This window comes from Girardinichthys multiradiatus, chromosome 10, assembly GCF_021462225.1.
Source record: "Girardinichthys multiradiatus isolate DD_20200921_A chromosome 10, DD_fGirMul_XY1, whole genome shotgun sequence".
Taxonomy (NCBI): domain Eukaryota; kingdom Metazoa; phylum Chordata; class Actinopteri; order Cyprinodontiformes; family Goodeidae; genus Girardinichthys; species Girardinichthys multiradiatus.
The window spans coordinates 37,616,102-37,642,944 of record NC_061803.1 but is presented as its reverse complement, the minus strand read 5'-3'; the positions used below and the strand labels follow the sequence as shown (position 1 = coordinate 37,642,944).

The following is a 26,843-nucleotide window of genomic DNA, read 5'->3' as shown; positions in this document are numbered from 1 at the left end:
CAGGAGGAACCGTGAGGGACCAGTGCAAAGAGGATTGAGCGGCAGATGAAGGTGGAGACCTCGGCGGCTTGATCCTCGGATGCTTAGGCTGGCTCTAGGGACGTGGAATGTCACCTCACTGGGGGGGAAGGAGCCTGAGCTTGTGCGGGAGGTCGAGAGATATCGACTAGAAATAGTCGGGCTCACCACCTGAAAATTAGCCTGAATGCTAATGTTAGCTTACACAAAGAAGCACAACAGGAGCAAAGACTAGCAGGGAGCCATACACATTGGCCCTATCATGAATCCAATCCAGTGTCCAGTTAAAGTTTATTACAACACGGATTAATACTTACACTCTGGATTAAAAAACTTGATCTTTACCCATTTTGAAGGCCACTCCTCTCTGAAATTTAACTTATTCATTTACTTCTTTACAAGCAACCTTTAGTTATGGAAATGCACATTTAAGAGGTTTGCTGGGAATCATTTTAATTTAAAAAAGTAGAATAATGCCTTTTTTTTTTTTTTTTAGAATTAAAATTTTTATTGATTTTAAAACACAGCCATACAACAGCAATAATAAGCAGTTTAAACACTGTGAAATTTTACCATAAATTAAACGTCTTGGCATGACATTTTACAATTTCCATAATTGTAGTCTCAGTATCACCATACAAACCTAACACAAGAATCCACCTTGGGCAGCAGGTCTAAGTACCATAATTCAAAAGCCTAAGTTGTAAGACTTGTTTACCTGAGTAGATCTTCCATTGGACCACAGCGTTGCCTGAAAGTGCCTTTTTGAAGTCTTAACAAAAATGTTATATTTTCTATTTGGTACAATTCCCTTACCATTTGGACCCATGAGTTGTAGGAAGGCGGCTCTAATTGCATCCACTTAATTGTAATGAATTTCAGGGCTGCTGTAAGAAGAACATTTAAAAGATAGGAGTAATGCGACTGTTACATGCTTTGGAAAAACCTAAAAGATCTGGTTTATAGCCTTGTACACATCATCCCAAAAGTTTTGTAATTTGGGGCATGACCAAAACATGTATATGCATGTATGATTGGGGATTGATGAACCACAGTTTCTCCAACACAAACTTGGTACTTTAGGATCTATTTTAGCTACTACGTCTGGGGTCCTGAAATATCTGGTTATAATTTTCCATTTATATTCCCGCCACGTATTTGAGTTTGTAAACCAATAACTCGATGTGCCTCAGTCCAGACTCCTTCCCATATTTCATCAGAAATACTTTTGGCCGTTTCTGCCTCCCATCTTTGTATTGTCCAAGTGGGTCCACTAAGGTTTATGGACAGAAACACCTCATATAATTTTGCTATCAGCTTCTTATCCCCTTCACCTTTTGGGAATCAAATTAGCAGGTTCTCTATTAGCGTGGGGTTTAGGACTCTTTCCCAGTCCCTGTGTGTAGACAAAATAGAACGGAACTGTAAATATCGGAAAAAATCATTTTTTTGGAGATGAAAATACCCACGTAATTCTTCGAATGATATGAGGTTATTCCTGTCAATTAACCGATGTAGAAACGTGAGCCCCTGTTCAGCCCATTTTGAAAACATTTGGTCCAAGAAATTAGAGGTGAAGGATTTGATATGTCCAAAAAGCATCTCTTACATTATACCAAATGGTAAGTGTAGCTCTAGCTCGCAATGGAAGTTCCTTTATTGGAATATGGCAATACCTTTAATTGTTCAGAACACTTCACTTGTTCAATGGTCAACCATCTTGTGTGAGAATCCTCTTAGGTCCATGAAATTATAGACTTTAATTGTGCTGCCCAGAAATAGTATTTTAAAACATGAAGGTTAAGACCTCCTTCTGCCTTGCTTCTTTGTAGTGTTTTATATTTTATGCGAGGGCGCTTGTTCTGCCATATGAACTTCGATGTCATTTTATCCAAATCAATGAACATGGATTTTGGTATTCCAATTGGTAACATCTGGAACAAATACAATAATCTAGGTAAGAGGTTCATACGAACGGGTTCAATGCTACCTGAGAGGGACAGCAGCAAAGCTGACCACTGCTCTAGGTCCTTCTTAATTATATCCAAGGTTTTACTGTAGTTAGTGTGGAATAAATCATTTAATGAAAGGGGAATATTGATGCCTAGGTATTTCATGCCCTCTCTAGCCCACCCAAAGCTGCTTTGTTGTTTTACCCCCAGTGAAATATTGCTATTGACAACCATTGCCTCTGTCTTTTCAACATTTATTTTATAGCCAGAAAGATACCCGTATACAGAAATAATTTCCTTCAAACGTGGTATTGATGACGTAGGATCAGACAAATATAGTAAAACATCATCTGCATAAAGAGATATTTTATGTTCCTATGTACCAATCAAAATTCCTTTAATTCCCTCATTGTCCCTAATGAGTTGGGCCAATGGCTCAGTGCTGATTGCAAACAAAAGGGAGGACAGAGGGCACCCCTGCCTACAACCACGCTCCAGCCTGAAATTAGACAATCTAAAGCCATTAACTCTAATAGCCACCTGCGGAGATGAGTACAATATAATATAATATAATTCTTAAACTCTGACGTATTAAAAGCAATGAACTCCTTGTCGTTAAGAAGAGAGGCGTTAAATCTCCGTTGCTTAAAAGATGGCGTCAAGCCTATATTCCACTGGAGCACAATGGGTGCATGGTCAGAGGTTGTGATGGGCAATATTGTTATATCTTCAATTCTGTGTAGCTCGGTTTTGGCAGTAAAAAAATTATTTATTCGTGAATAAGAGGCATGTCGGCTTGAATAAAATGTAAAATTTCTCTCCTTTGGGAATTTGGATCGCCACGTGTCCACTAATCCAGTTTCCACAGATAGATTTTTAAGCATTTTACCCATCTTTGGTATGGGGGTTTGGGAGGCAGACTGTCTATCTAGATTTGACATTACGCAATTAAAATCACCCCCATAATTAGGAGGCCAGAGCTTTATTCTGCAATCCTGTTGAAAACTGACTTAATAAACCCTAGTGCGTCTTCATTGGGAGCATATACATTTATAAAGGAAATGGCTGTTCCATCAATTGTCCCATTTACCAGTATAAATCTACCCTCTCTATCTTTATGTACTAACGTTTCAGTAAAATTAATTTGCCTATGTATTAATATGGCAGCGCCCCTTTTCCTACCACAACCATGTGTGGAGTAGTAAACTTTATCAGCCCAAGACTTGTTTAATTTTGTATGTTCCAGATCTGATAAGTGTGTTTCCTGCAAAAATGCAACCTGACACTTTGATTGTCTAAGTTTCAACAATACTTTCTTTTGATTGGATTATGCAAACCCTTCACATTGTAACTTGTTACCATTATTGTATTCATAAGCAATTTAAAAAATATATGATAATGTCAAGCTTTGTTGGAGGCAGAGACGGCAGACTGATGGTTGGTACCAGACATTTAAGTAAAATAGATGCTGAAAACTAAGGTGATGGAATAAAATAAAAATACCAATGCTTTGCTGTGCAGTATTTTCAAGCATGCCACGACTAAGATTCAAATGCTCTGTTGTTTTTTTGGATGTGACAAGTTCCACGGAGAACAAGATGATCAAAACACAGAAAGCACAACAAGTATTTAAAAAAAGTATTGCAAACATAGTGCAATGTAGTGGGTTTAAGTCCCTAGCCACTATAATAAGCAGCAACAAGCACACCCCAAAAATGTAGATGTGTACACAAACAACGAAAAGCAAAAAGGTTAGAGTGTAGGAGTTCAGGCTCCTGCAGGTGTGCATAAATGTACGTACTTAAACAACGTAGAATTTTCTAGTAATACTAATACAAACCGTGACCATGAGGCCGACCTGGAGACAGGCCAGTTTAGAAAAGTAAAATTGTCTATCATACTCGTAGTTAGCATCTGAGCGTCAAGAGGGACCAACTGAACCAGCCGTGCCATACCAACGATCACAGTTCAGTTTACGTTTCAGTTCCAGTGGCTGCATTGAGGATGGTCTTCTTTATGTATTTCATGGCCTTCACGGGATCCAAAAACTCGTTACTGTCCTCTTTGTATGTAATTTTGAATCTTGCTGGATAAAGTAATCCAAAGCGCACGTCGCTGCGCCCTCGTAAAACTTTCCATACATCCGAAAAAGCGGCGCGCGCCTTGGCCACACTGGTGGTGTAATCCGGGATGATTGCGATCCTTTTACCGTTGTAGGTCAGTGGGGCTTGATCTCTGGCTCTCCTCAGAATGTCAGCGGCGTCTCCATCATAATGCAGCTTGGCAATGATCACGTGGGGTCTTTCTGCATCTCCGGGTTTCTTAGGTGCAGTCGTTCGGTGCGAGCGGTCGACTTTCACGTCCCCATCCATCCGCAGCACTTCTTTAATAATTTTTGAAACCTCTTTAGGGCTGGCGGAGTTCGGCCGCTCCTCAACGCCGACTATACGGATATTCCCGCGCCTCATCCTCCCTTCCATGTCCTCGCACTTGTCCCGTAATTTGACCAGCTCACTCTGAAGTTTGGCCACGGTAGTCTGCAGTGTGTTTACCTCGTCAGACCACGTAGACAGCCCACCTTTCATATCTTCAAAGTCTGTTTCAAAAGAGGAAATTTCTGCTCGCATAGCGGCGGCATTGCTGGCTATTTCAGCCCTCACAACGTTGATGTCAGCTCTGTGGGTGGTGAATTCTTCTGACAGACCACTCCTCATTTCCTCTCTTATAATTTTGGAAATTTCCCCTCTTATACAGGCTAAAATGTCAGCTTTTATCTCCTCACTCATACCTGGGCTATTGTGTCATGCTTCGTCTTCTGGAATGCGCTGCCTCGTGGATCTGGAGTTTGCCGTTAGCTTTGATGCACTACCGTCATACTTGAATTTACAAAGTTTATCCGCCATTTATCGAGGGATTTCAACTGGAACTGACTCTCTATGATCCAAAACTATTATCAATCCAGTTTAGGTCACATTTGGTAAGAAGTTGTCGTTTTTTAAAACAAAAATGTTAATAAACCTGCAGGAGCTCTGAGAAAACCGTCTTTACTCCATCTAGGCTCAATTGCGCTCTCAGAATAATGCCTTTTGATAGCATTTTAACAAATAGCCATAAGTACAGTCAGCTGATGAATATTGATTGCAAGATGTATTTTTTGGTAAAAAAGCTGTTAATATGAAAGTTTCTTTAGGTGTAGAAGCAAGCAGGGTGTTATGTTTTATTCTCTTCATCCTTTTTTCTTTCCTCCATTCTTTTTTCCTTCTCTCCCCTTTTCCTTTTTTTCCCACCTCCCTCTTTCATGCTTTTTATTTTTTTCCTTTTCATTTCTGTCTCCATGTCCGTAACAATTGAAATAATGCGGAAGCAGTTTATAATTAAGTTTCTTTTATAAATATCAAGCAGAGCTTTAAAGTGTTAGCTGTAATGCTCCACTTGTGAAAGTAAATCTGTTGGGCTTTTTCCTGGCACGCAGACAGCAATTCTGAGCGCTACTCTGCCAGACAGGACACGGTAAAAAGAAAAGAATGAATATTAAAACCTTTATCGTAACTTCAGATTACAGTTGAGTTTAAAGATCCTTTGGGGAATGGAAGAATGCAACATTTCATTTTCATTGACTAAAAACAGCAGTGTTTCTTTATCGTGGTTTTTGAAATACATTATCCTAGGTGTTTCAGATGTATTCCTGCTTAGACACAGCTGATCCAAAGAAATATTTGCTTCAACAAAGAGCTTGTCATCAAATTTTAATTTAAACCAGACATGTTAAAGCAGGGAAACATTGGACCTTGAAGCAGATTGTAAGTTTTCTCTCATAGGCCTCAGCAGCTCTTTGTTCTTAATCAGTGATAAACATGATCCTTTCCGTCATTCCTATGAAATGTTATCGGTCACCACACAAACTACTAAGAACAGCCAACAGACATTACAGCCATACAGCTGCCACTAGACACTTGGCATTTTATCTAGGGTCCTAAGGTGTGGTTATTTTTATGGAGGAGCTGAGATGTTTGTCATTTTAACAAGATCTATAAGTGGCTTAATTTTTTCCAGGGAGGATATTTGCTCACACTAGTAAATGCTTCAGAACAAGCTCCAGTTATGATAGAAAGGAACTGTGGTAATGTGCTAGGGATGGATGGTGCAAAACAATACAATTTCCCTTAGGTGTGCCTTTACAATGTTTTTTGTCAGTTGTAATTAGATGTGCTCTGTGGGGAGGCAAATCGACTTCAAATGAGTTGCATACATTGTAACTCTAAAATGTCTGTAAAAGCAATTTGCATCAAGATTATGAATCACAAGCGACGTACTTTGTCTTTACTCTGTACTTTGCTCCTGAGTATTTGAGTGAGTGATGAAGCATTGGAGGTTTCTCAGAACATAAAGCAAAAAAGCTTTAAGCCAGAAGTTTAACCCTTTGTGTATGGCCTGTTTAATGTAGCTCTATGATCAATACTGTGTTGCTGTATTTCCCACCGACACAGCTACATAGAAACATTACAGTGGGGAGAATAAGTATTTGATACACTGCAGATTTTGCAGGTTTTGCCACTTGCAAACCATGTGGAAGTTTTTACCTTTTGTCATAGGTACTCTTCAACTTTGAGTGACGGAATCTAAAACAGAAATCTAAATCCAGAAAATCGCATTGCGTGATTTCTTAAAAACGTTTTTTTAGGTCATTAATTTGCATTTTATTGCATGATATAAGTATTTGATCACCTAACGACCAGTAAGAATTCCGGCTCAGGTTTGTTAGTTCTTCTTTAAGAAGTCTTCCTGTTCTCCACTCATTACCTGTATTAACTGCACCTGTTTGAACTTATCTGTATAAAAGACACCTGTCCACACACTCAATCAAACAAACTCCAACCTCCCCACAATGGCCAAGACCAGATAGCTGTGTAAGGACATCAAGGATAAAATAGTAGACCTGCACAAGGCTGGGATGGGCTACAGGAATATAGCCAAGCAGCTTGGTGAGAAGGCGACAACTGTTGATGCAATTATAAGAAAATGTAAGAAGTTCAAGATGACGTCAGTCTCTCTCGTTCTGGGGCCTCCATGCAAGATCTCACATCATGGGGCATCAATAATCATGAGGAAGGTGAGGGATCAGCCCAGAACTACATGGCAAGACCTAGTCAATGACCTGAAGAGACCTGGGACCACAGTCTCAAAGAAGACCATTAGTAACACACTATGTCGCCTTGGATTATAATCCTGCAGCGCACGCAAGGTCTGCTTGCTCAAGCCAGTGCATGTCCAGGCCCATCCGAAGTTTGCCAATTACCATCTGGATGGTCCAGAGGAGGAATGGGAGGTCATGTGCACTGATGAGACAAAAATAGAGCTTCATCCCTACCATGAAGCATGGAGGAGGAAACATCATTATTTGGGGATGCTTTTCTGCAAAGGGGACAGGACGACTGCACCGTATTGAGGGGAGGATGGATGGGGCCATGTATCGGGAGATCTTGGCCAACAACCTCCTTCCCTCAGTAAGAGCATTGAAGATGGGTCGTGGCTGGGTCTTCCAGCATGACAACGACCCAAAGCACACAGCCAGGATAACCAAGGAGTGGCCCCATAAGAAGCATCTCAAGGTCCTGGAGTGGCCTAGCTAGTCTCGAGACCTGAACCCATTCTAAAATCTTTGGAGGGAGCTGAATGTTCGTATTGCCCAGCGACAGCCCTGAAACCTGAAGGATTTGGAGAAGATCTGTATGTGGTAGTGATGTTGAAACACCCACATCCCCCACGGCTGTGACGCCCTTGTAGTGTTACTCCCTCTGTTAGAAATAACTAAAGTGAACTGCTTCATGTAGACATCTACCGTCTCTGAGAGATGTTGATCCCACTCCTCACTTTCAGCTTTAAGATGTTTGATGGCTTCCTTCCTGTTGAGCCTGTTTCATTACATACCTGAGCATATCAAAAAGATCTGGATCTGGGCTTGACTAGGCCTGGGACTTATCATTTCTTAATTGTCAGCCAGGACATATTGTCAGCCACAGACCTTGGAGGATTTACAGGAATGTTTTCGGTCATTATCATTTTGCAGGGTCCGGTTCTGCTTCAGGTTTAATTCTTTTTATAGATGGTTCCCAAGTTATCCTCAACCACCTTCTGATACACAGTAGAATTCATATTGAATTCTATTATGGTAAGCTAGACAGGTCCTGCTGCAGCAAAGCATCCCCATCCCCAAACCTCCACCTCCATGGTTTACAGCTGGTATGAGGGTCTTTTGCTGGACTGCTGTATCTGGTTTATGCTCAACATGTCATTGGGTCTGTTGTCCAAATGATCACATTGAAATGCATATTAAATATGCATATCAGAGAATCCCAGTTTTTTCACATGATTGTAGATATTAAACATTTGAAGAAAGGAATACAACTGAAATCTGTCAGGATTTAGAAAGTAATTCTGCCTCATATCAGTGTGAATGAATGTCATGGTATAGTCTTAACTAATAACTGATAAAAAGATTCTTGTTAATATGAGATTGCACAAGAAGCTTGTCATGATGGGTAAAAACAAAGAGCAAAGAGAGTGGTGTTGTTTTTTTAGCCAGTGGTACTTCTAGATTTCAAGTTATTGAAAGAAGGATCACAGAGCAATTAACTGAGATAATGATGATAAAGATGAAACAATGCTGGATATTTTATCACGACAATGATCCCAAACACAGCAAAATAAGCTCTCAGACATTTCTTAGTAAAAGAAAGTAGCAGTACTTGAATGGCCCCATCCATCTCCTGAATGTGTTACAGTTAAAGATCTATGGAAAAAAACCCTGAAGACCAGAGTGTTTAGTAGATTTTCACAGAAGGATTATGATCTGAAAACGGTTTATGTGGAGCAATTTTTCAAAATCACACCATAACAATGCATGTGAATAGTTTCTCCACACAAGAGACATCTTAAAGTTGTCATTACCAACAAAGACTTTAACAGTTCTGTCAGACTCCTTGAATCATTAGATTTCTTTACTCATTACGTAATTTATAGACTTATGTGGTTTGGATTACCAGAGTTGCTCCTGACATCTGGTGGGAATTTCATGTCAGCAACGCTTTGAGGAATATATTCACTGAGAAAAACATTGTGCTCAATAATTTATTTCCCCACTTCGAGTTCTTAATGTTCCTTTCTGAGATTATCTGCACACCTGCACTCTCTGAACATCCATGTGACAATAATAAATAAGGAAAAGATACTGAATTCTTTGGCTAAATGTCATTAGCATCATTATTTTTTGCAATAATCACTATAATCTTTGCTGTGATAAACATAGCCTAAAATATTTACACCATCTCTGTGTTTTGTTGCAGGTATTTTACAGCATCCAGATGGAACAGTCTTGAAGCAAGTTCAGCCTCCTCCTAGAGGGCCACGCGAAATGCAGTTTTATAGTATGGTAAATAAAGTACACACATACTTCTTTCTGACAAAGGTTTCAGTTCATGAATTTTTTTTGGAAGGATTTATCAGTAGAAACATTAGTCATCTAAAAGACATCCTAGATTCCCAGTCATATCAGTCAAGGGCTGAAGTAGAAGGTAACTGGACCAAAAGGCTTCTTCAGTTCTGACCATGGTTTGAAGTAACAGGCCTCTAAGTTGTAGTCAGAACAATGACAATAATAAGGCAGATGAAGCCTTTTAGATGAGAGGCGAAATGTGTTCAAGAAACACGTGAAGAAGTCCAGTTGCGTTTTACTGAAACACTGAAATTTCTAGGAGTCCTACACACTGCATATTTTTTTACTTTAAGTGTTAATTAACATACCTTAGTTCAGGTTTATAATTAAAAGTAAAGCCCAGTCATGTCATTTCACCGCATTGTCAGTAAATGACAGTTTAGCTCAGTGATATACAGTTGTAACTAATTGTTTTTGTCAACTTTGGTGGTGACAAACTGTTAGTTCATGAGTGATCTCAGGTATCGGATCATGGTCCTGATTTGTCCATTGATCGTCTTCCTTTTATCAAAGACCATGCTGCAGGAATAACAAGCTCATTCCAGGAGATCAGAAAGAAATTCCCAGGAAAGAAGGTATATATATGTAGGAGAGAGTCCTTACAGCATGTCATGGGTCTATCCCAGGGTCACCTACTAGTAGGACATGCCAGGAAAACCTACAAAGCCGTGACTCTACTTAAGCCTGCCCCTGGATGGCGGAGCTCCTCACCTTATCTCAGCCACCTTATTGAGGAAGATCAGTTCAACTACTCGTGTCCAGGAGCCTATTTTTTCCATCATGGTCCAAAACTTATTATCATAAGTGGAGGTCAGAATCTAGACTGACAGACGGGTAAATTTAGAGCTTTCTCAGCTCTTTCTTCAAGCAGACCATGCAATACTGATGACACGTGTGTTTTATAATAAAAATATGCATAAACTAGGGTTGCCATAATACTAATTTTTCACACTCTAGCGATCCTAAGAAAAATACTCCATACAATTTCTATACTGCAGCAAAATTTTTTGAAGTCACAGAGTTCTTTCTGGACAAGAGAAAAAAAGCATAAGTTACAATATGGCAATATTTTAACTTCCTTTATTAGGGTGAAACTAATAAATGGTGATTAATTCAGTCCTCATTTGGAAAAATATCTAATTTAAAGTGTCCCTTTCCTGTTTGGCAATCGGATTGCGTGTGTAAAATCAGCGGAACAGTGGGTGCAAAGATTTTAGCGTGTTTGCCTTCATGAATATGCAAAACATATGATAATGACCCAAACACGCAAATTTATTGGAGTGGGATATGCAAATGTAATCCCTTACCACCAGCAGCATGAATATCAAACCTGAAACAGATTGCTGGTGTAGGTTTTGCGTCTAGATTTAGCACATTTGAAATGCAAGTGCTAACTGGGACGCAAAAATGTCTCCTGTCACTGTGGCGAGAAGGAGGCCTAGATAGAATGACAGAGAGAGTGAATTGTCTTTACATGTGTCAACAGATTTGGGTTATCAAAAATTAAAATATAACAATAGATGAGAATAGAGGATTCCATGTAGGATTATCAAAGTTCTGATTTATTCACAAACAGAAGCCATGACATATCTCCTATGATAAAACTCTTTGCAACACATTTGTTCTTGCATCTGAAACATTCCAGAACACCATCGCTGTCAGTGAGATCATCTGCTGAACGCTCACAAACCTGATCATGGCTAAGTGCGCATGTAACTGATCAAGCATGCACAGGAAGTGTGCATGCTTGAGTGTTCTGGTCATTTAATAGAACATTTCAACTACAGCATCAGGGTAGGTTGCTACGGATCCTTCTTCTTTCTGCTCAAACTGTCAGCTTCAGTCTGGCTCCACGATAACCTGTGTTACTATTAGCCATATTAGCCTCCTGTACAACTAACCCTGGAGTAATTGACTGGGCTACTGGTTTGTTTCTGTGCCTATCTATCTAGTAGCTGACTAAGCTGCTGGTGATTAATGTTTTCCTTCATTGATTCATACCGTAGTAGAACGGAGCGTTGTGTTCAGCTTTGTGGAGAAAATCTACTGGGACAAAGTCTGGATTTTATCATAAAAGTTCTTGTTGAAGTTTCTTTTAAAATGCTTCATAGCTTATGTCCAGCTAACTGCTACTTTCAGTGACTTTATTTATTAAATTGTACGTTTTGTGAGGCAGACAGAAAAACAGTAGTTGATTTATTCCAGTCCTGCTCATTTATAAAACATCACTGGAACAAAGCTTCACGTTTATTTTTTGATCATGTGAACTCATATGTTTCCTCATGCTGGAAGAATGTCTTGTTCTGTCATACAGATATTGACAATAAACTCAGTTTATTAACCTGCTAATTTTATTGTCCAAATCTATATTCATAAATCAGAGTTCTACTGTACTAAGCTAAATTTTCTTAAATTACTTTTATGTATAAAGCACTATATTTTCTCAGTAAAGGACAGCCTTCAAAACGGTTCATCTTTTTAAACATATATAAATATCTTTTAAACATTTTTAATATACAGTACAGACCAAAAGTTTGGACACACCTTCTCATTCAAAGAGTTTTCTTTATTTTCATGACTGAATATTGTAGCTTCACACTGAAGGCATCAAAACTATGAATCAGCAACCCATCACCCTCTTTCTTGGTCAAATAGCCCTTACACAGCATGGAGGTGTGTTTGGGGTCATTGTCCTGTTGAAAAATAAATGATGGTCCAACTAAGCGCAAACCGGATGGAATAGCATGCCGCTGCAAGATGCTGTGGTAGCCATGCTGGTTCAGTATGCCTTCAATCTTGAATAAATCCCCAACAGTGTCACCAGCAAAGCACCCCCACACCATCACACCTCCTTCTCCATGCTTCACGGTGGGAACCAGGCATGTAGAGTCCCATCCGTTCACCTCTTCTGCGCCACACAAAGACACGGTGGTTGGAACCAAAGATCTCAAACTTGGACTCATCAGACCAAAGCACAGATTTCCACTGGTCTAATGTCCATTCCTTGTGTTCTTTAGCCCAAACAAGTCTCTTCTGCTTGTTGCCTGTCCTCAGCAGTGGTTTCCTAGCCGCTATTTTACCATGAAGGCCTGATTCACACAGTCTCCTCTTAACAGTTGTTCTAGAGATGTGTCTGCTGCTAGAACTCTGTGTGGCATTGACCTGTTCTCTAATCTGAGCTACTGTTAACCTGTGATTTCTGAGCCTGGTGACTCGGATGAACTTATCGTCCGCAGCAGAGGTGACTCTTGGTCTTCCTTTACTGGGGCGGTCCTCATGTGAGCCAGTTTCTTTGTAGCGTTTGATGGTTTTTGCGACTGCACTTGGGGACACTTTCAAAGTTTTCCTAATTGTTCGGACTGACTGACCTTCATTTCTTAAAGTAATGATGGCCACTCGTTTTTCTTTACTTAGCTGCTTTTTTCTTGCCATAATACAAATTCTAACAGTCTATTCAATAGGACTATCACCTGTGTACTGTATCCACCTCCTGCACAACACAACTGATGGTCCCAACCCCATTTATAAGGCTTGAAATCCCACTTATTAAACCTGACAGGGCACACCTGTGAAGTGAAAACCATTTCAGGTGACTACGTCTTGAAGCTCATCAACAGAATGCCAAGAGTGTGCGGAGCAGTAATCAAAGCAAAAGGTGGGTATTTTGAAGAACCTAGAATATCAGACATATTTTCAGTTGTTTCACACTTTTTTGTTCAGTATATAATTCCACATGTGTCAATTCATAGTTTTGATGCCTTCAGTGTGACGCTACAATATTCATAGTCATGAAAATAAAGACAACTCTTTGAATGAGAAGGTGGGTCCAAACATTTGGTCTGTACTGTATATTTCAGTTTAGTGTTGAATGATCTGAAACCCCTGGCATGTTGGGTTTATGGGGTACTTAAAGTGCCTGTGATATCGAGTTTTCATGATAATTCCAATTACATTTATGTAAAAACATTGCTAAAAAAGTTTTTAAGGTAAATTCATGCCACTGAAATGACATGTTGCTGAGATATATGGTCATGAAATTGACTAAAAAAGCATTTCCAGACTACTCCTTTGGGATTTTGTTGCGCTCTTTTGTGACGTCACACGGGAATTCCCGCACGTGAACTGACTGCTGCTACAATGGCCAGCAACACAGACAGCAGCACCAAATCTGATGTTTCTTTAGATATATTTCAGTCACTATCACAGAAAGACGCAGCAGTCAGGAGAAGAAAGTCAGCTGTCATCAGATGGCAGAACACAAGTGCTGCGGCTTGCGGACGGCCATCTAATTTGACCAGAATATATTTTTGCCGGATGCCAGAGAACGGCCGGAGTCAATATGCATGAATTATACCGCACCACCAGGTAACAGAACGAGCACAACATCCGGATTTTCAAAATAATTCTCTAAAGACAGATTAGATCTCGCTATATTGATAAATACACATAAATGTATATATACATGCGTATATATTAGCAGATGTTTACATTAGATCAATTTGATCAGTTACTTGGTTAACTAAGGTATTATAAACCAAGCAATTAAACATTAAATGCAACAAATGTAGTTTCTCTGCAATCAGTGAACTCACCCATTGTAGAACAAAACACATAAAAATATCTGGATGCATAAAATAAAAAATGAAGCAGTTTAAGCAATCTGTGTATGGTTCTTGGAGCTCCTCCAAGCTTCGCAGCGGACCGGAGCAGATACAGTTACAGTAAATACGGCACTGAGTGAAACAACCGGAGGCGAAGTGAGAGCAGCTTGGAGCAGTAGCCGCAGACACAAGGGATGATTCAAGATCTGAAGACACTGCCTGGTGTGTGATTTCTTCTTTATATTGGAATCTTTAGTAAAACATTTATTTAAATATATCATTAGCTCGTGTAATTTATCCATTTTAATAATAATAATTTGGTATTTTTAATAATAATAATTTCACATTTTTAATTATTAACAATACCTGTTGATATCTAAATGTACTTTTGCAACAAGGAAGTGTTCTTACCTGCTGACCCTTGATCCGTTTAGCAACAGCCTTTTCTTTGGTGATCTTTTCACATCAGATGCTCTAAACAGCTTGGCTATAGCCTGTGTTTCAACATTCTCCTTCGTCTGTCGGAAATTCCGACCTCTGACATTATTTCTCTTGAATTGAGAGGTTTCCAGTTCAAAGCAGTTTGGCGAAAAGTTCTCAGATCACAGCGGGCTGTGCTTCGTGGGACCAGCCCACCTGTCCCCCGTCAGTTTTCCTGCTCTGATCCGCACTGCTCTGATCCTCTTCACTTCAGGACAGTAGTGCAGAGTAATGGCTGCTGTTGTAGTATTGCTGCCACCACCAGCAATGCACTATTTCACCATATTAATGCTGTTTTTAACATAACTTGGCTTTTACCTGAACCGTTTATCATTAATGCTCACACAGTGAATGACCGGAGACTTCACCTTTGACGTCATTTCCAGGCGACTTTGGACTTCAAAAATTTAACATCGAAATATGTCTATTCTGTTTTACAATTGTCTTTTGTCAGGTCTTTAATCCTGATATAATGTCAATTACTGCCCAATTCCTTAAATATTAAGATGTTTTCTTTCGGCTTCTGCATTTGTGGGAAAAGTGCGTCACAGACACTTTAAGTTGAATCCTTTTTATTTATTTCCTCCTTTCTGTGTTCAGGCCAACTTTATATAGGCCATGTTCCATTTTCTGGTTCTTAGTAAAGTTTGAAAAATAAGAGACCGGAGCGTTTCGTGGTTCTGAGCTGCACGCCTAGGAAAGCATCTAGACCGACAAAACCCCCCTCATTGGACTTTCATCTACAGAACATTGCCAAAATTAGAAATATCCTGTGCAGGAGTGACACTGAAAAACTAGTCCATGTATTTGTTACTCCAAGGTTGGACCATTGTACTTCTTTACTATCAGGATGTCCACAAAATGCAATTAAAAGCCTTCAGCTGATCCAAAATGCTGCAGCAAGAGTTCTGATGAAAATTTTAAAATAGAGATCATATTTCTCCTATTTTAGCTTCCCTTCATTGGCTCCTTGTTAAACTTGCAGTAGTTCTCAGACTGGAGGTTTACTTGTGGTTCCTGGAATAATATAATATAAAGCCCTTAATGATCTACCTTCATCATACATCAGAGATCTGATTGTTCCATATGTTCCTAACAGGGCACTTCGTTCTCAGACTGCAGGTTTACTGGTGGTGGTATGGATCAATCTGACAATGAAAAACGTGGATGATATGTAATTTTTCTGGTATTTAGTCAACAGAAACCATTTAGTTAACTGACCTAAACAGGTAAAGTTTAGTCTGATTTCATGTCAAATTGTGACAAGCAAACTGGTTTTTAATTGTTTTTTAAATCTTTTTTCAGCAGCATTTCAGCTGCTATTCTTAAATTACTTCAAGTGGTATTGATTGGGGGAAAAAAGCTTGATCAGGATTATAAGGCAACTATAAATCTGCTGATAGATATAATGCTGGTCTGTCTTATCCTATTACAATGAGATATTCTGTTTGTAAGCCCTTAACATGTCCATTATTCAGTGTTCAGAGCTGTTTCTTCTTCACGAGGTCTAACAGTGCAGCAGTTGTTCATTTTAATGTTGAGTATATTTATGAGCCGATGAACATTGCAGTTTCATAATGTGTATTTATGTGTGTTTTATAGGTGTTTGCAGAGGACTGCTCAGATCCATGTCTCCTAGACCTCCAGAACCTCCTTCCCAAATATTATGGCACCTGGTCTTCTCCTGAAAGCCCAAATGGTAAGAAACAAACCATGAATCATTGTTGTCTTCATGAAGTATGTAGACCTGAATCAGGTTCTGAGCTTGCCACACTGCACCTCGTTCTTACAACGTTCACTTGACCATGTTCCATGTGATGGTGGGGCTAGCTGGACTGGACCCATGGTCAGTGCTTGTCAGTCAGCATCCGTGCAGAGGGATGTGCTTCTTTTGACACCAAAACTAAACAGTTTAGACTCTCAGCTGCCACTAAAGTCAGATTTTTACAGAGAAGATGAGAAATATAGAACGAGAGAATGAACAAACGAACCGAAGGTCTGTCAGCATTTCCCAACAACTTTACTGAATCACTCCCCTGAAACATCCTCGGCCCAAATGTAAACACCCTTGGTACTAGAGAAAAACAAGCTAAAGTCCAAATCCTGCTGCCTGTGGGAGCATTTAACCAGCCTAAAACATCTTTTCAATCTTTTTTCTTTTTTATACTTTATATTTAACATTTTCATCTTAACAACAAACAAACTTTGGATTTTCCAGTAATGAGATGGTTTGCGTGATATATATATCATAAGTTACTTTGTCCACCTGTTCTCTTTCCCTGCCAGCGTCCGTTGGAAATAGGAAGCCCATTACTCCTGTTTTTTAAAAAGACGACTCCTCTTCATCTCAGATTAAAAGTAATCTTTTCTGTAATATATATACTCTTTCACTCGCTTTCCAGTGGCTCTGGTGGCTCAGCTTTATACCATCTTCTGAGTATTGATTTTGTTTTATAAGCAATTAACAGTATCTTATAAAAATACCAATCCATTTTCTTAACCAGAGTCTCATTACAGTGACATAAAGCAAGATTTCCACATTTTGTGGCTGCTTTTAGAAGTTGTAGTAGATCGGTTACTTTTCATTCTGATTAATTCATTTTAAGAGCCCACATTCCTCTTGTGGTCAATTGATTTTTTTTTGGACGATTGTCCATTGTATTGGATGCTGTGCAGCTGGAAGGACTTTTGCTGATACTTTTTTACTTTTGGACATTTGTTATGATGCATCACCATGGCAACAGGGTTGTTGTTTTTTTACAACCGGGAGTAGCTGATTAATATCTCAAAAGTTCAAATAATACTTCAACTACAACCCCAAATCCCTGATGAGTTGAAAGGGAGGTGCCGTTGATGCAGAGCAGGAGCAAAGAGAAGAGAGAGGAGGAAGTTCAAACCATTTCATCCATCGATTATGATGAACAATGTGAGATCGTTGGGAAACAAGTTGATTAACTTCAAGCCCTACAAAGGACCCAGCCAGAGTATCGGGAATGTAGTATTATGTGTTTCACTGAGACATGGCTGCAGGATCATATCCCAGACTCCAGCGTCTCTCTGCCAGGCTTTCTAATCATACAAGCAGACAGATATTTACAGAGGAGCGGCAAACGTAAAGGAGGTGGACTGGCAATATTTGTGAACAACAGATGGTGTTATCCAGGACCTCTTACTGTGAAGAGTCATCTCTGCAGTCCAGATATTGAACTGTTAGCAGTAAGTTTTCATCCATATTATTTACCCAGAGAGTTCACCAATGTTATTTTGGCAACAATTTACGTTCCACCTTCAGCTGTTGCCAACACTGCATGTGATGTCATCAGCAATCTTTCCAGTTGTCACTTCACTTGACCTCTTGAGACACACATGTGGAAGGGGGAAGCAAAGAGAGCATCAGCATCTTCTGATTTGGTTGAAGACAAACATGCAGAAGCAGAAGGGTCCCTGGCTGAGCTGGGAGATAAAACATTTGTGGTGTGACAGGAAAGCTGTGGGTCAAAGGAGGGTGGGATGTATGTTTGGCTGAGAGCAGGAGAGGAAGATACTGAGCTTGCTTCTGAACTTAACCTACTGAAGAATGTGTTTAGTTCACTGGCTCTGTTCAGATATCCATTGGTCCAATCGTCCTTCTGTTTGAAGCCTGTGATCTTCTTCATCCCTTCCCACACATCTCTGATATTGTTTTGCTGGAGCTTGCTCTCCAGCTTCTTCTTGTACACCTCTTTGCTGTATCTTATCTTGACTTTTAAGTTGCTTCTGTATAATCCTCAATAATTCCGTCTCCCTCTGAAAGCTCTTTTTTTTTTGTTAAGCAGGTCCTTCAGGTCACTGGCAATCCAGAGTTTGTTACTGGGAAGCATCTCACCATTCTGGTGGGGATGGTGTTGGGGCGGTGGTGTCTTTCCCTTGGGCACGGTGGTGGACGGGGTGGTGCATTGCGGATTTTGCTTGACTGCCTAGGCGGCGGGTGTTTCTTGTTGACGGCCTCGGTGTTGGTGTGGGAGGTGGTTTGTTGCCCCGCTTGCCTGGTTGTGGCTGCAGTCCAGTGACAGGCATCGGGGACTGGATGCTCTGTTGGCTCTGCCCCGTGGTTTCAGGGGTGGTTGGGCATATTGGTCATGTGCCCTCCTTTGTGTGGCGTATTCTGGTTGCACTGGGCTGGCTGGTCTGCTCTTTTTTCTGTCGCTGGCCCCAAGTTCTTGCCGCTAGCCAGGAACCTGTTGCCGGGTGTTTGTCCAATCTTGCTGTGCGGTCGAGGGTTCCGTTGTGGGCGCGGTGCTCCATGGTGTCTGCCATGTTGTGCCTGTGGGCGGGGGCTGGGGTAGCGTTGCGCGGGGACCTATTGCCGCTGTATGGTGAGGGCGGAATGCGGCGGGGCTGCTTGGAATGGGGCTGTGTGTGGAGTTGTGCTGTGTGGGTGTCTCTTCATCGGCTTTTCGGGGATGAAGCTCACCTGTGGAGGTGTGCCCATGTGCTGTAGGGAGGGGTTTCAAGGCATTTGGGTTCGGGGGCATGTGTTCAATATCTGTGTCCTGGTTGGGGGGGCCCTTTTGGGGAATTCATGTTGGGGTTCATTGGGGATGGGGCGCTCATGTGGTTGGGATTAGAATTCATTGGGGGGTGGGGACTGTTTCATCCTGTGGCGGCTCTGGTTGGCAGGGTCGTTTGGACCATGTAGACCCCTCTTTTGTTCTTGGCCCCCTCTCCGGATGGGGATGGAGGTTATTGGGGACTGGGGTCGGAGCGGGGTGTTGGGGACCGGGCCAGGGTCACTCGGGTTTGGTCGGGTTTCCCTTTTGACCCACTTCTGTCTCTTTCATGATTCTTATTTCTTCCTTTTCATTTCCATCTCCTTGTCTTTAACAATTGAAATAATCCCAAAGCAGTTTCTAATAAAGTTTTTTATAAATATCAAGCAGAGCATTAAAGCATTAGCCATAATGCTCGTCTTGTGAAAGTAAATTAGTTGGGCTTCTTCTTGGCAATCAGACAAAAATTCTGAGCACTACTCTGCCGGACAAGACATGGTTATGTGCCTCCCATTCTACTTTTAGAACCTCTAAGAACCACAGGTAAACCTCCAGTCTGAAAACTACTGCAAGTTTAACAGGGAGCCAATGAAGGGAAGCTAAAATAGGAGAAATCTCTCTTTTTAATTTTCATTAGAACTCTTGCTGCAGCATTTTGAATCAGCTGAAGGCTTTTAGCTCTTTTTTGTGGACATCCTGATAGTAAAGAATTACAATTGTCCAGCCTTGAAGTAACAAATGCATGACTAGTTTTTCAGTGTCACTTCTAGGATATTTCTAATTTTGGCAATGTTCTGGAGGTAAAAGAAGGACATCCTAGAAATGTGTTTATTATGAGATTTAAATGTCCTGATCAAAAATAACACCAAGGTTTTTTTTTTTACTTTATTATCAGAGGTTAATTTAATGATGTCCACATTAATTGTTTGACTAAACAATTTCTTTTTCAAAGATCCTGGTCCAAAGACGACAACTTCTGTCTTGTCTGAATTTAGAAGCAGAAAATGTAAAGTCATCTAATTTTCCATGTCTTCAAGACATGCCTTTAGTCTATCTAACTGGTTGGGCTCATCAGGGTTTATGGATAAATAATGCTGAGTATCAATAGCACAACAGTGAAAATATATCCCATGCTGTTTAAAAAGTTTACCTATTGGAAGCATATATAAAGTAAAGATAATTGGCCCAAGCACTGAACTCTGTTTTACTCCACCATTAACATTGGAGTTTGAATATGATGTATTATTTACATGAACAAACTGGAATCTGTCAGACAAATTAGATTTAAACCAGCCTTGTGCTGTTCCCTTGATCCCTACAGCATCTTCCAGCCTTTCTAAGAGAATATTGTGATTGACTGTATCAAATGCAGGACTGAGCTCTTACTGAACAAGTAAGACACAAGTCCAATGTCTGAGGCCATAAGAATATCATTAGTGACTTTAACCATTGCTGTTTCAGTTCTATGAACTCTGAAACCTGGCTGAAACTCTTCAAACAGATCATTACTATCCAAATGCTCACACACTTGATTAGCAACTATTTTCACAAGAATTTAAGATAAGAACAGAAGATTGGATATAGGTCCGTAATTTATTAAGTCATCTTGATCAAGCGAAGGTTGCTGAAGTAAAGGTTTAATTACAGCTACCAAAAAAAGCCTGTGGTTCTGATCGGTTTACTTTTATATGTGTCATTGATCTAGACCTTTACCTGAAGCTGGAGGATGTAACAAATCACTTCAACAGGCCGTGCATCATGGATGTGAAACTGGGCCAGAGAAGCTACGACCCATTTGCCTCTCAGGAAAAACGAGAGCAGCAGATCAGAAAATACCCTTTGATGGAGGAAATTGGGTTCCTGATCCTTGGCATGAGAGTAAGGTTTTTCCTTGTGTTACCTCCTACTTATGTATTGATTGTTATATTATTTGCTTATGTGGAGTTAATCTGCAGGCCACAAGACATTGAATTATTTTCAGAATGACGTCTTTGGATCATGCCAGGTTCAGCCTGGTTTCTGCTTAAACCTTTTTAAAGTTTGGACTTTCGGTGGCAAGCCGATGTGGGAGGAAGCACAGATAGAGACCTCCGCTTGAAAATAATAAAGTGATAACTAACGATAGTAACGATGGCGTTCAAACTTGGATGCGACCCATACAACATGACTGTAAACACAAGACAAAAAAACCCTTCACAAAGATATGTGGAAAGAAAAGGAAGAAAAACACTGACCGCAAAGTACTACTAGCTTAGCCAGTCAATCGCAATGTTGATAGAGGAGTTGAAAAAACTCCATCAAGAAAACCAGGAACCTTGTCTTCTCTAGCATCCCAGAACAGGCAAAGGAGGGCTCTGAATACACGGTCAGTGAATTTCTCCAACGTCAGCTGAAACTTCCAAGTGACGAGGTAACATCACTTTCCATTGTGTTCACCGACTTGGAGGTAAGAGGCCCGATCACAACCGACCTCGGCCAATTGTAGCAAAATTCGAGCACTATAAGCAAAACATTCAGGTCAGAAGTCGGAGCAGAGAGCTGGGGGGAACAAACTTCAGTGTTAATGAGCAGTTCCCAAAGGAGATCCTCGATCGGAGGAGAGTTTTATTCCCAATCAGGAATAAATATATCACCAAAGGCACCAGAGCTACAGTGGCTGTAGATAAACGTTATGTCAATGGTCAGTTGTTCAGGGACCGGGAGATCACTCCGTGGCTTTATTAGGAGCAACAGCAGGTTAATCTAAAACTTGTAACACTGGTTAGATAAGAGGTCAGATAACTGGGAAATGTAATCTAATGTAAAGCACGCACTGTCCAACTTTAGTGAGACACGCACAACTATGGGTACACTAAGGTTTGTAACATGGAATGTGCATGGAGCCGGCACAAGAGAGAGAAAGTAAAAAAATTTTAATCAGCTTAAAAGACTACAGGCACACCCTGGCTTATTACATGACAGTCATAATTCTGCCACAGCTGTAAATGATCTTAAATCACCAGAATTTTCTGATTTGTTTTCTGCCTACTATAATTCTAGGCAAAGGGGAGTAGCAATCTTAATTCACAAAAATGTTAACTTTACAGTATTAGACACAGTTACAGATCCAGAGGGTAGATTTATAATAATAAAAAAATCTATAAAGACCAAAAGATGTGTATTGGGAGTATATATGCCCCAAATGTTGATGACCCCCTATTCTTCCATTCTTTTTTTTCATCTCTGTCTAAACTATTGTATTGCTCACTTCTTCTTGGGGGCGATCTCAACTTTGGTCTAAATGAAGAATTAGACAGGTTGACCACAACAGGGACTCAGCGCAGTTGGCAATCAATAAATATAGTTAAAAGTACGAGTGATTACGGACTTTGCGACACATGGCGATTTCTTCACTCTAATCACAGAGAATATACTTTCTTCTCACATCACTTCTCCATCACTCTTACTCTCATCTGGATTATTTCATAGTCAGCAGCTCATTGTTGACAGACTTTCAAACACTGAGATACACCCTATAGCTGTCAGTGATCATGCTCCCATCTCCTTAAAACCCACAAAGCAAAAACTGGAGGTTTAATACATCATTGCTTAAGGATGAAGAATTTATCAAATAATTTAAAGAAGAGTGGACTTCATATTTGGAGTTTAATGACCTCCTGGGGACATCAACATCTGTTCTCTGAGAGGCAGGGAAAGCAGTGATGAGAAATGATCTCATTCTCATCACATAAGAAGAAAAAAGAAAACAAACGTATCCAGGAATTAGAAGAAACCATTGAACTGTTAGAAGCCTCCCAGGAAGAGGAAATGCTGAGCAAACTACGTGAAGCCAAACTAGAATTAAATGAAAGTATTGACAAAAAAAACCCAATTCTTAGTGCAAAGACTTAGAATAGAAACTTTGAACATGGCAATAAATCAGGTAGCTTTTTAGCTAACCAGCTGAAAATAAACAAAGAAAAAACAACTATATTTGCTGCTAAAGACTCGACAGGGAATACAATTTATGATCATGAAAGAATAAACAGCACTTTCAGAGATTTCTACCAAGCTTTATACTCACCACAGTTGGACCCGTCAGATAACGACATTGATCAATTTCTGGATAAAGTAACACTTCCTAAATTATCAGATTATCAAGCAATGGCCCTGGATGTACCACTGACTTCAGTCATAATCCAAGAAGCTCTCACAAGCATGCCCAAGAAAAAGGCTCCAGGCCCAGATGGATTCCCAACAGAGTTCTACAAAGAATTCTGTTATATTATGGCTCCAACAGTGCAACATTTGACTCCTCCATCAGTGAATTTCTTATCTTTTTCAATATAAAGCCCCGCTTATTAGCTTAAAAATTCTACAAAAGACCAAAGATAAAGGAGGACTATAGCTGCCTAACTTTCATTAGTACTTCTTAGCCAACAGGCTACAATACATCTTAAAATGGTTTAAACACAGTCCTCTAGATGAACCCTGGCTAGACGTAGAACAGACATTACGTAATAATATTAAGATTTCAGCTCTACCATTTATTAGCTCAAATATAAAACGACATGAATGCTTTAAAAGCCTCAATATCAGCTCCTCTCTGACAGCATGGTGGGAATATTTAAAAATAACATGGTCTTCACTAATCCCAGATGCACATCCATCTGGAACAACCCTGACATTCTACAAAAAAATATGCTAAACCTTCCAGATTGGAGGAGTAAAGGAATTTAATATCTGGAACATATATTTGAAGGAATTCAGTTCATCCCATTTAACAGATTAATTATAGAATATGGGATAGACAAGAATACATTTTTAGAACATCAAAAAATTAAATCTATGATAAAAAATAAATTTAGGGTTTGAAATGTTAGGTTACAAATGCCTTCAAGTGTACTAGAGTTCCTAAAACTCAACCCCCCTCATAGATCAATCAATTTCCCTTCCTATTATGAAATGGGAGGTGGACATATCAGTTAACTTTGACCAAACATTCTGGTCTCAGATATGTTCCAGAACTTGAGAAAATGACTAATAACACTAGTCTACAATTAATACAATATAAAATCCTTCATAGCGTATACTATACAGGTCAACAGATGTTCAGGATGGGTTTTGCTCTGTCTAATATTTGGCGACACTGCACAGGCAATATAGCTGACAATTACATCCACCCACTATGGTTATGTACACCTGTTCAGAGGTTCAGAAGTGTCTGAGATGTAATATTTCACCTTCACTCTCAGTTTGCTTGTTGGGCAACTTAGATGATGTCACCATAGAGACAAATTCAGTTCACATGGTATTATGTATTACTTCTATATTACTAAGAAAACTATCCTCATGAATTAGAAAACTAAAAACCGTCTTAATATTAACCATTATAGAAACCTTGTGTTGGATTATATAAGTCTTGAGATAGCCTCTGCCTTCACATCAGATCAATCTCTCTGGGCTCCTTTAATTGGTTCCATTTGGGGTCACGATTCAATTCAAATTCAATTAAAAAATACTTTATTGATCCCCGAGGGGAAATTAGAATTCCAGTACAACCCATCCAGACAGACAACATGACACAAGACCTGGGGGGACGGATCACCGAGGCTTTGCTGCCCACTCATAGGCACTTTCTAGATGAGAAAAGAGACCACACTAGGTAAGAAGAGGGTAAAAAATCGTATTTCACACTTTATCCTTAGATAAAACGAAACAACATCATGCAGGGGGATCTGGTGAAGGTGGTGTGAAGGAGTGCATATGTTTATCTTGAGCATGTGTTTGTGTGCATGTAAGTGTGTGCAAATAAGTCCGTGAAGCATTGTCACAGAGGCCATTATCCTTGATGGTACAATGGAATGTTCATCAACCAGCCACACAGTTCTGAGGTCCTTTCCGCCAGATCTGAGCGAACAACTTTCTCCAAGATTTATTCCATTTCACCCCTGAGTCCAGGAACTGCAACCTGCCTGCGACCCTGTGTAAGGATCACATCCAGTCTGCTATTCAGCTCACGTAACATCTCAGTCAGTGTTGATCGCTCTGTAGATCCCATCATACATGCCAGGCAGCCTTACAATGGGCAGAACAGCTGCCGACGTTTTCCGAATTTCTCGATATGCCAGGGAACCGCCGACTCCAAATAGCTGTAAATCTGTTGTCAAACATCCAATTGTGTACACATCTTCGACATCCTCGACTGACAATATCGAAAGACACACAATCCTCCACTTCTGCCAAGAGTCCATTGTGTATCCGGAGAAAAATGTCCCGTCTGGACAAGAGGATTCACCCTGTCTTCTTGTTGAGAAAATTTGATTGAGAGACCAGCTGACCAAATCCATAACTCTGAATGGGGGGGGACTTGCTAGGCTGGTGTCTTTCCCTTGGGTACTGTGGTAGATGGGATGGTGCATCGCAGGGTTTGCTTGACTGCCTGGCTGGTGGGTGTTTTTGACGGCCTCTGTGTTGTTGTGGGATGTGGTTTGTTGCCCCGCTTGCGGCTGCGGTCCAGTGCCAGGCATTGGAGGACTGGACGCTCTGTTGGCTCTGCCCCGTGGGTTCAGGGGTGGTTGGGCATGTTGGTCATGTGCCCTCATTTGTGTGGCGTATTCTGGCTGCACTGGGCTGGCTGGTCTGCTCTTTTTTCTGTCGCTGGCCCCAAGTGCTTGCCGCTAGCCAGGAACCTCTTGCCGGGTGTGTTTGTCCAATCTTGGTGTGCGGTCAAGCGTTCCGTTGTGGGCGCGGTGCTCGATGGTGTCTGCCCTGTTGTGCCTGTGGGCGGGGGCTGGGGTAGCGTTGCGCGGGGCCCTATTGCCGCTGTTTGGTGGGGGCGGGACGCTGCGGGGTGCTTGGAATGGGGCTGTGTGTGGAGCTTGTCCTGTGTGGGTGTTTCGCTTTGTCGGCTTTTCATGGATGAAGCTCCCCCGTGGGGGTGTGCCCATGTGCTGTGGGGAGGGGACTCATGGCCTCTGGGGTCGGGGGCATGTGTTCAATATCTGTGTCCTGGTTGGTTGGGGGGGCCCTGTGGGGAAATTCATGTTGGGGTTCATTGGGGTTCATTTATCCACTCATGGAGGTAGGATCGGAATTCATTGGGGGGTTGTGGCTATTTTATTCTGTGGCGGCTCTGGTTGGCAGGCTAGTTTGGATCATGTAGACCCCACTTTTGTACACAGCCCCCTCTCCAGATGAGGATGGGGGTCATTGGGGACTGGGGGCGGGGTCCAGGCCGGGGTTGCTAAGGTTCAGGCATGAGCCCAGGCTAGCCTGGACCAGGTTCTGGTGCTGGGGCGGTCGGCCTGTCTCCACCCACCGGGAGGGAAGGGGACCACCTCCTGGGTCCAGGGGCTGGTTGTCCCTATGGGGTATCGGCACCTGGACCTGAGAGTATAGAGTATGTATGGGGAGTTTGAGTGAGTTTATGACGTCCGTTGTTGTTTGTCTTTACGTTGGGTAAGTGGGTGTGAGTGTTTTTATGTGTACCCATGAGGGTGGGAATGTGTGATTGTGACTGTGTGTGTCTGTTTTTTTGTGTCAGGTTGGGTCTTGTGCTGCTCCCTCTCCTGGATCATTTTAGGCTATTTCCTCCCCGCCACACTACCTGCCGGTGTTTGGTGTCTGCCCGCCGGTGTACTAGTGGTTCTCAGTGTCTGGGGAAGAGTGCTTTGGTTTGTGCTGGCTTGCTCCCAGTGGGTGCTTGCTGGGGCCTTGACCCCTGGACTCTGTCGGGCCTCTGCTTGGGGAGTGATATGTCCCGGAGTCTCAAGACTCTGCGTCCAGGGCT

General features: G+C 41.1%; 1 protein-coding gene across 3 annotated transcripts in view; it reads left to right on the top strand.

The window, feature by feature from the left end:
- ipmkb (inositol polyphosphate multikinase b) overlaps positions 1–26,843 on the top strand; it is a 52,247-nt gene that overhangs the window by 5,736 nt on the left and 19,668 nt on the right. For all 3 annotated transcript variants that reach the window (XM_047377367.1, XM_047377366.1, XM_047377368.1), the window contains 3 exons: positions 9,314–9,399; positions 16,146–16,242; positions 20,778–20,950. In XM_047377367.1, the coding sequence (XP_047233323.1) occupies positions 9,314–9,399; positions 16,146–16,242; positions 20,778–20,950 (356 nt within the window). The remainder of the gene's footprint in view (positions 1–9,313; positions 9,400–16,145; positions 16,243–20,777; positions 20,951–26,843) is intronic.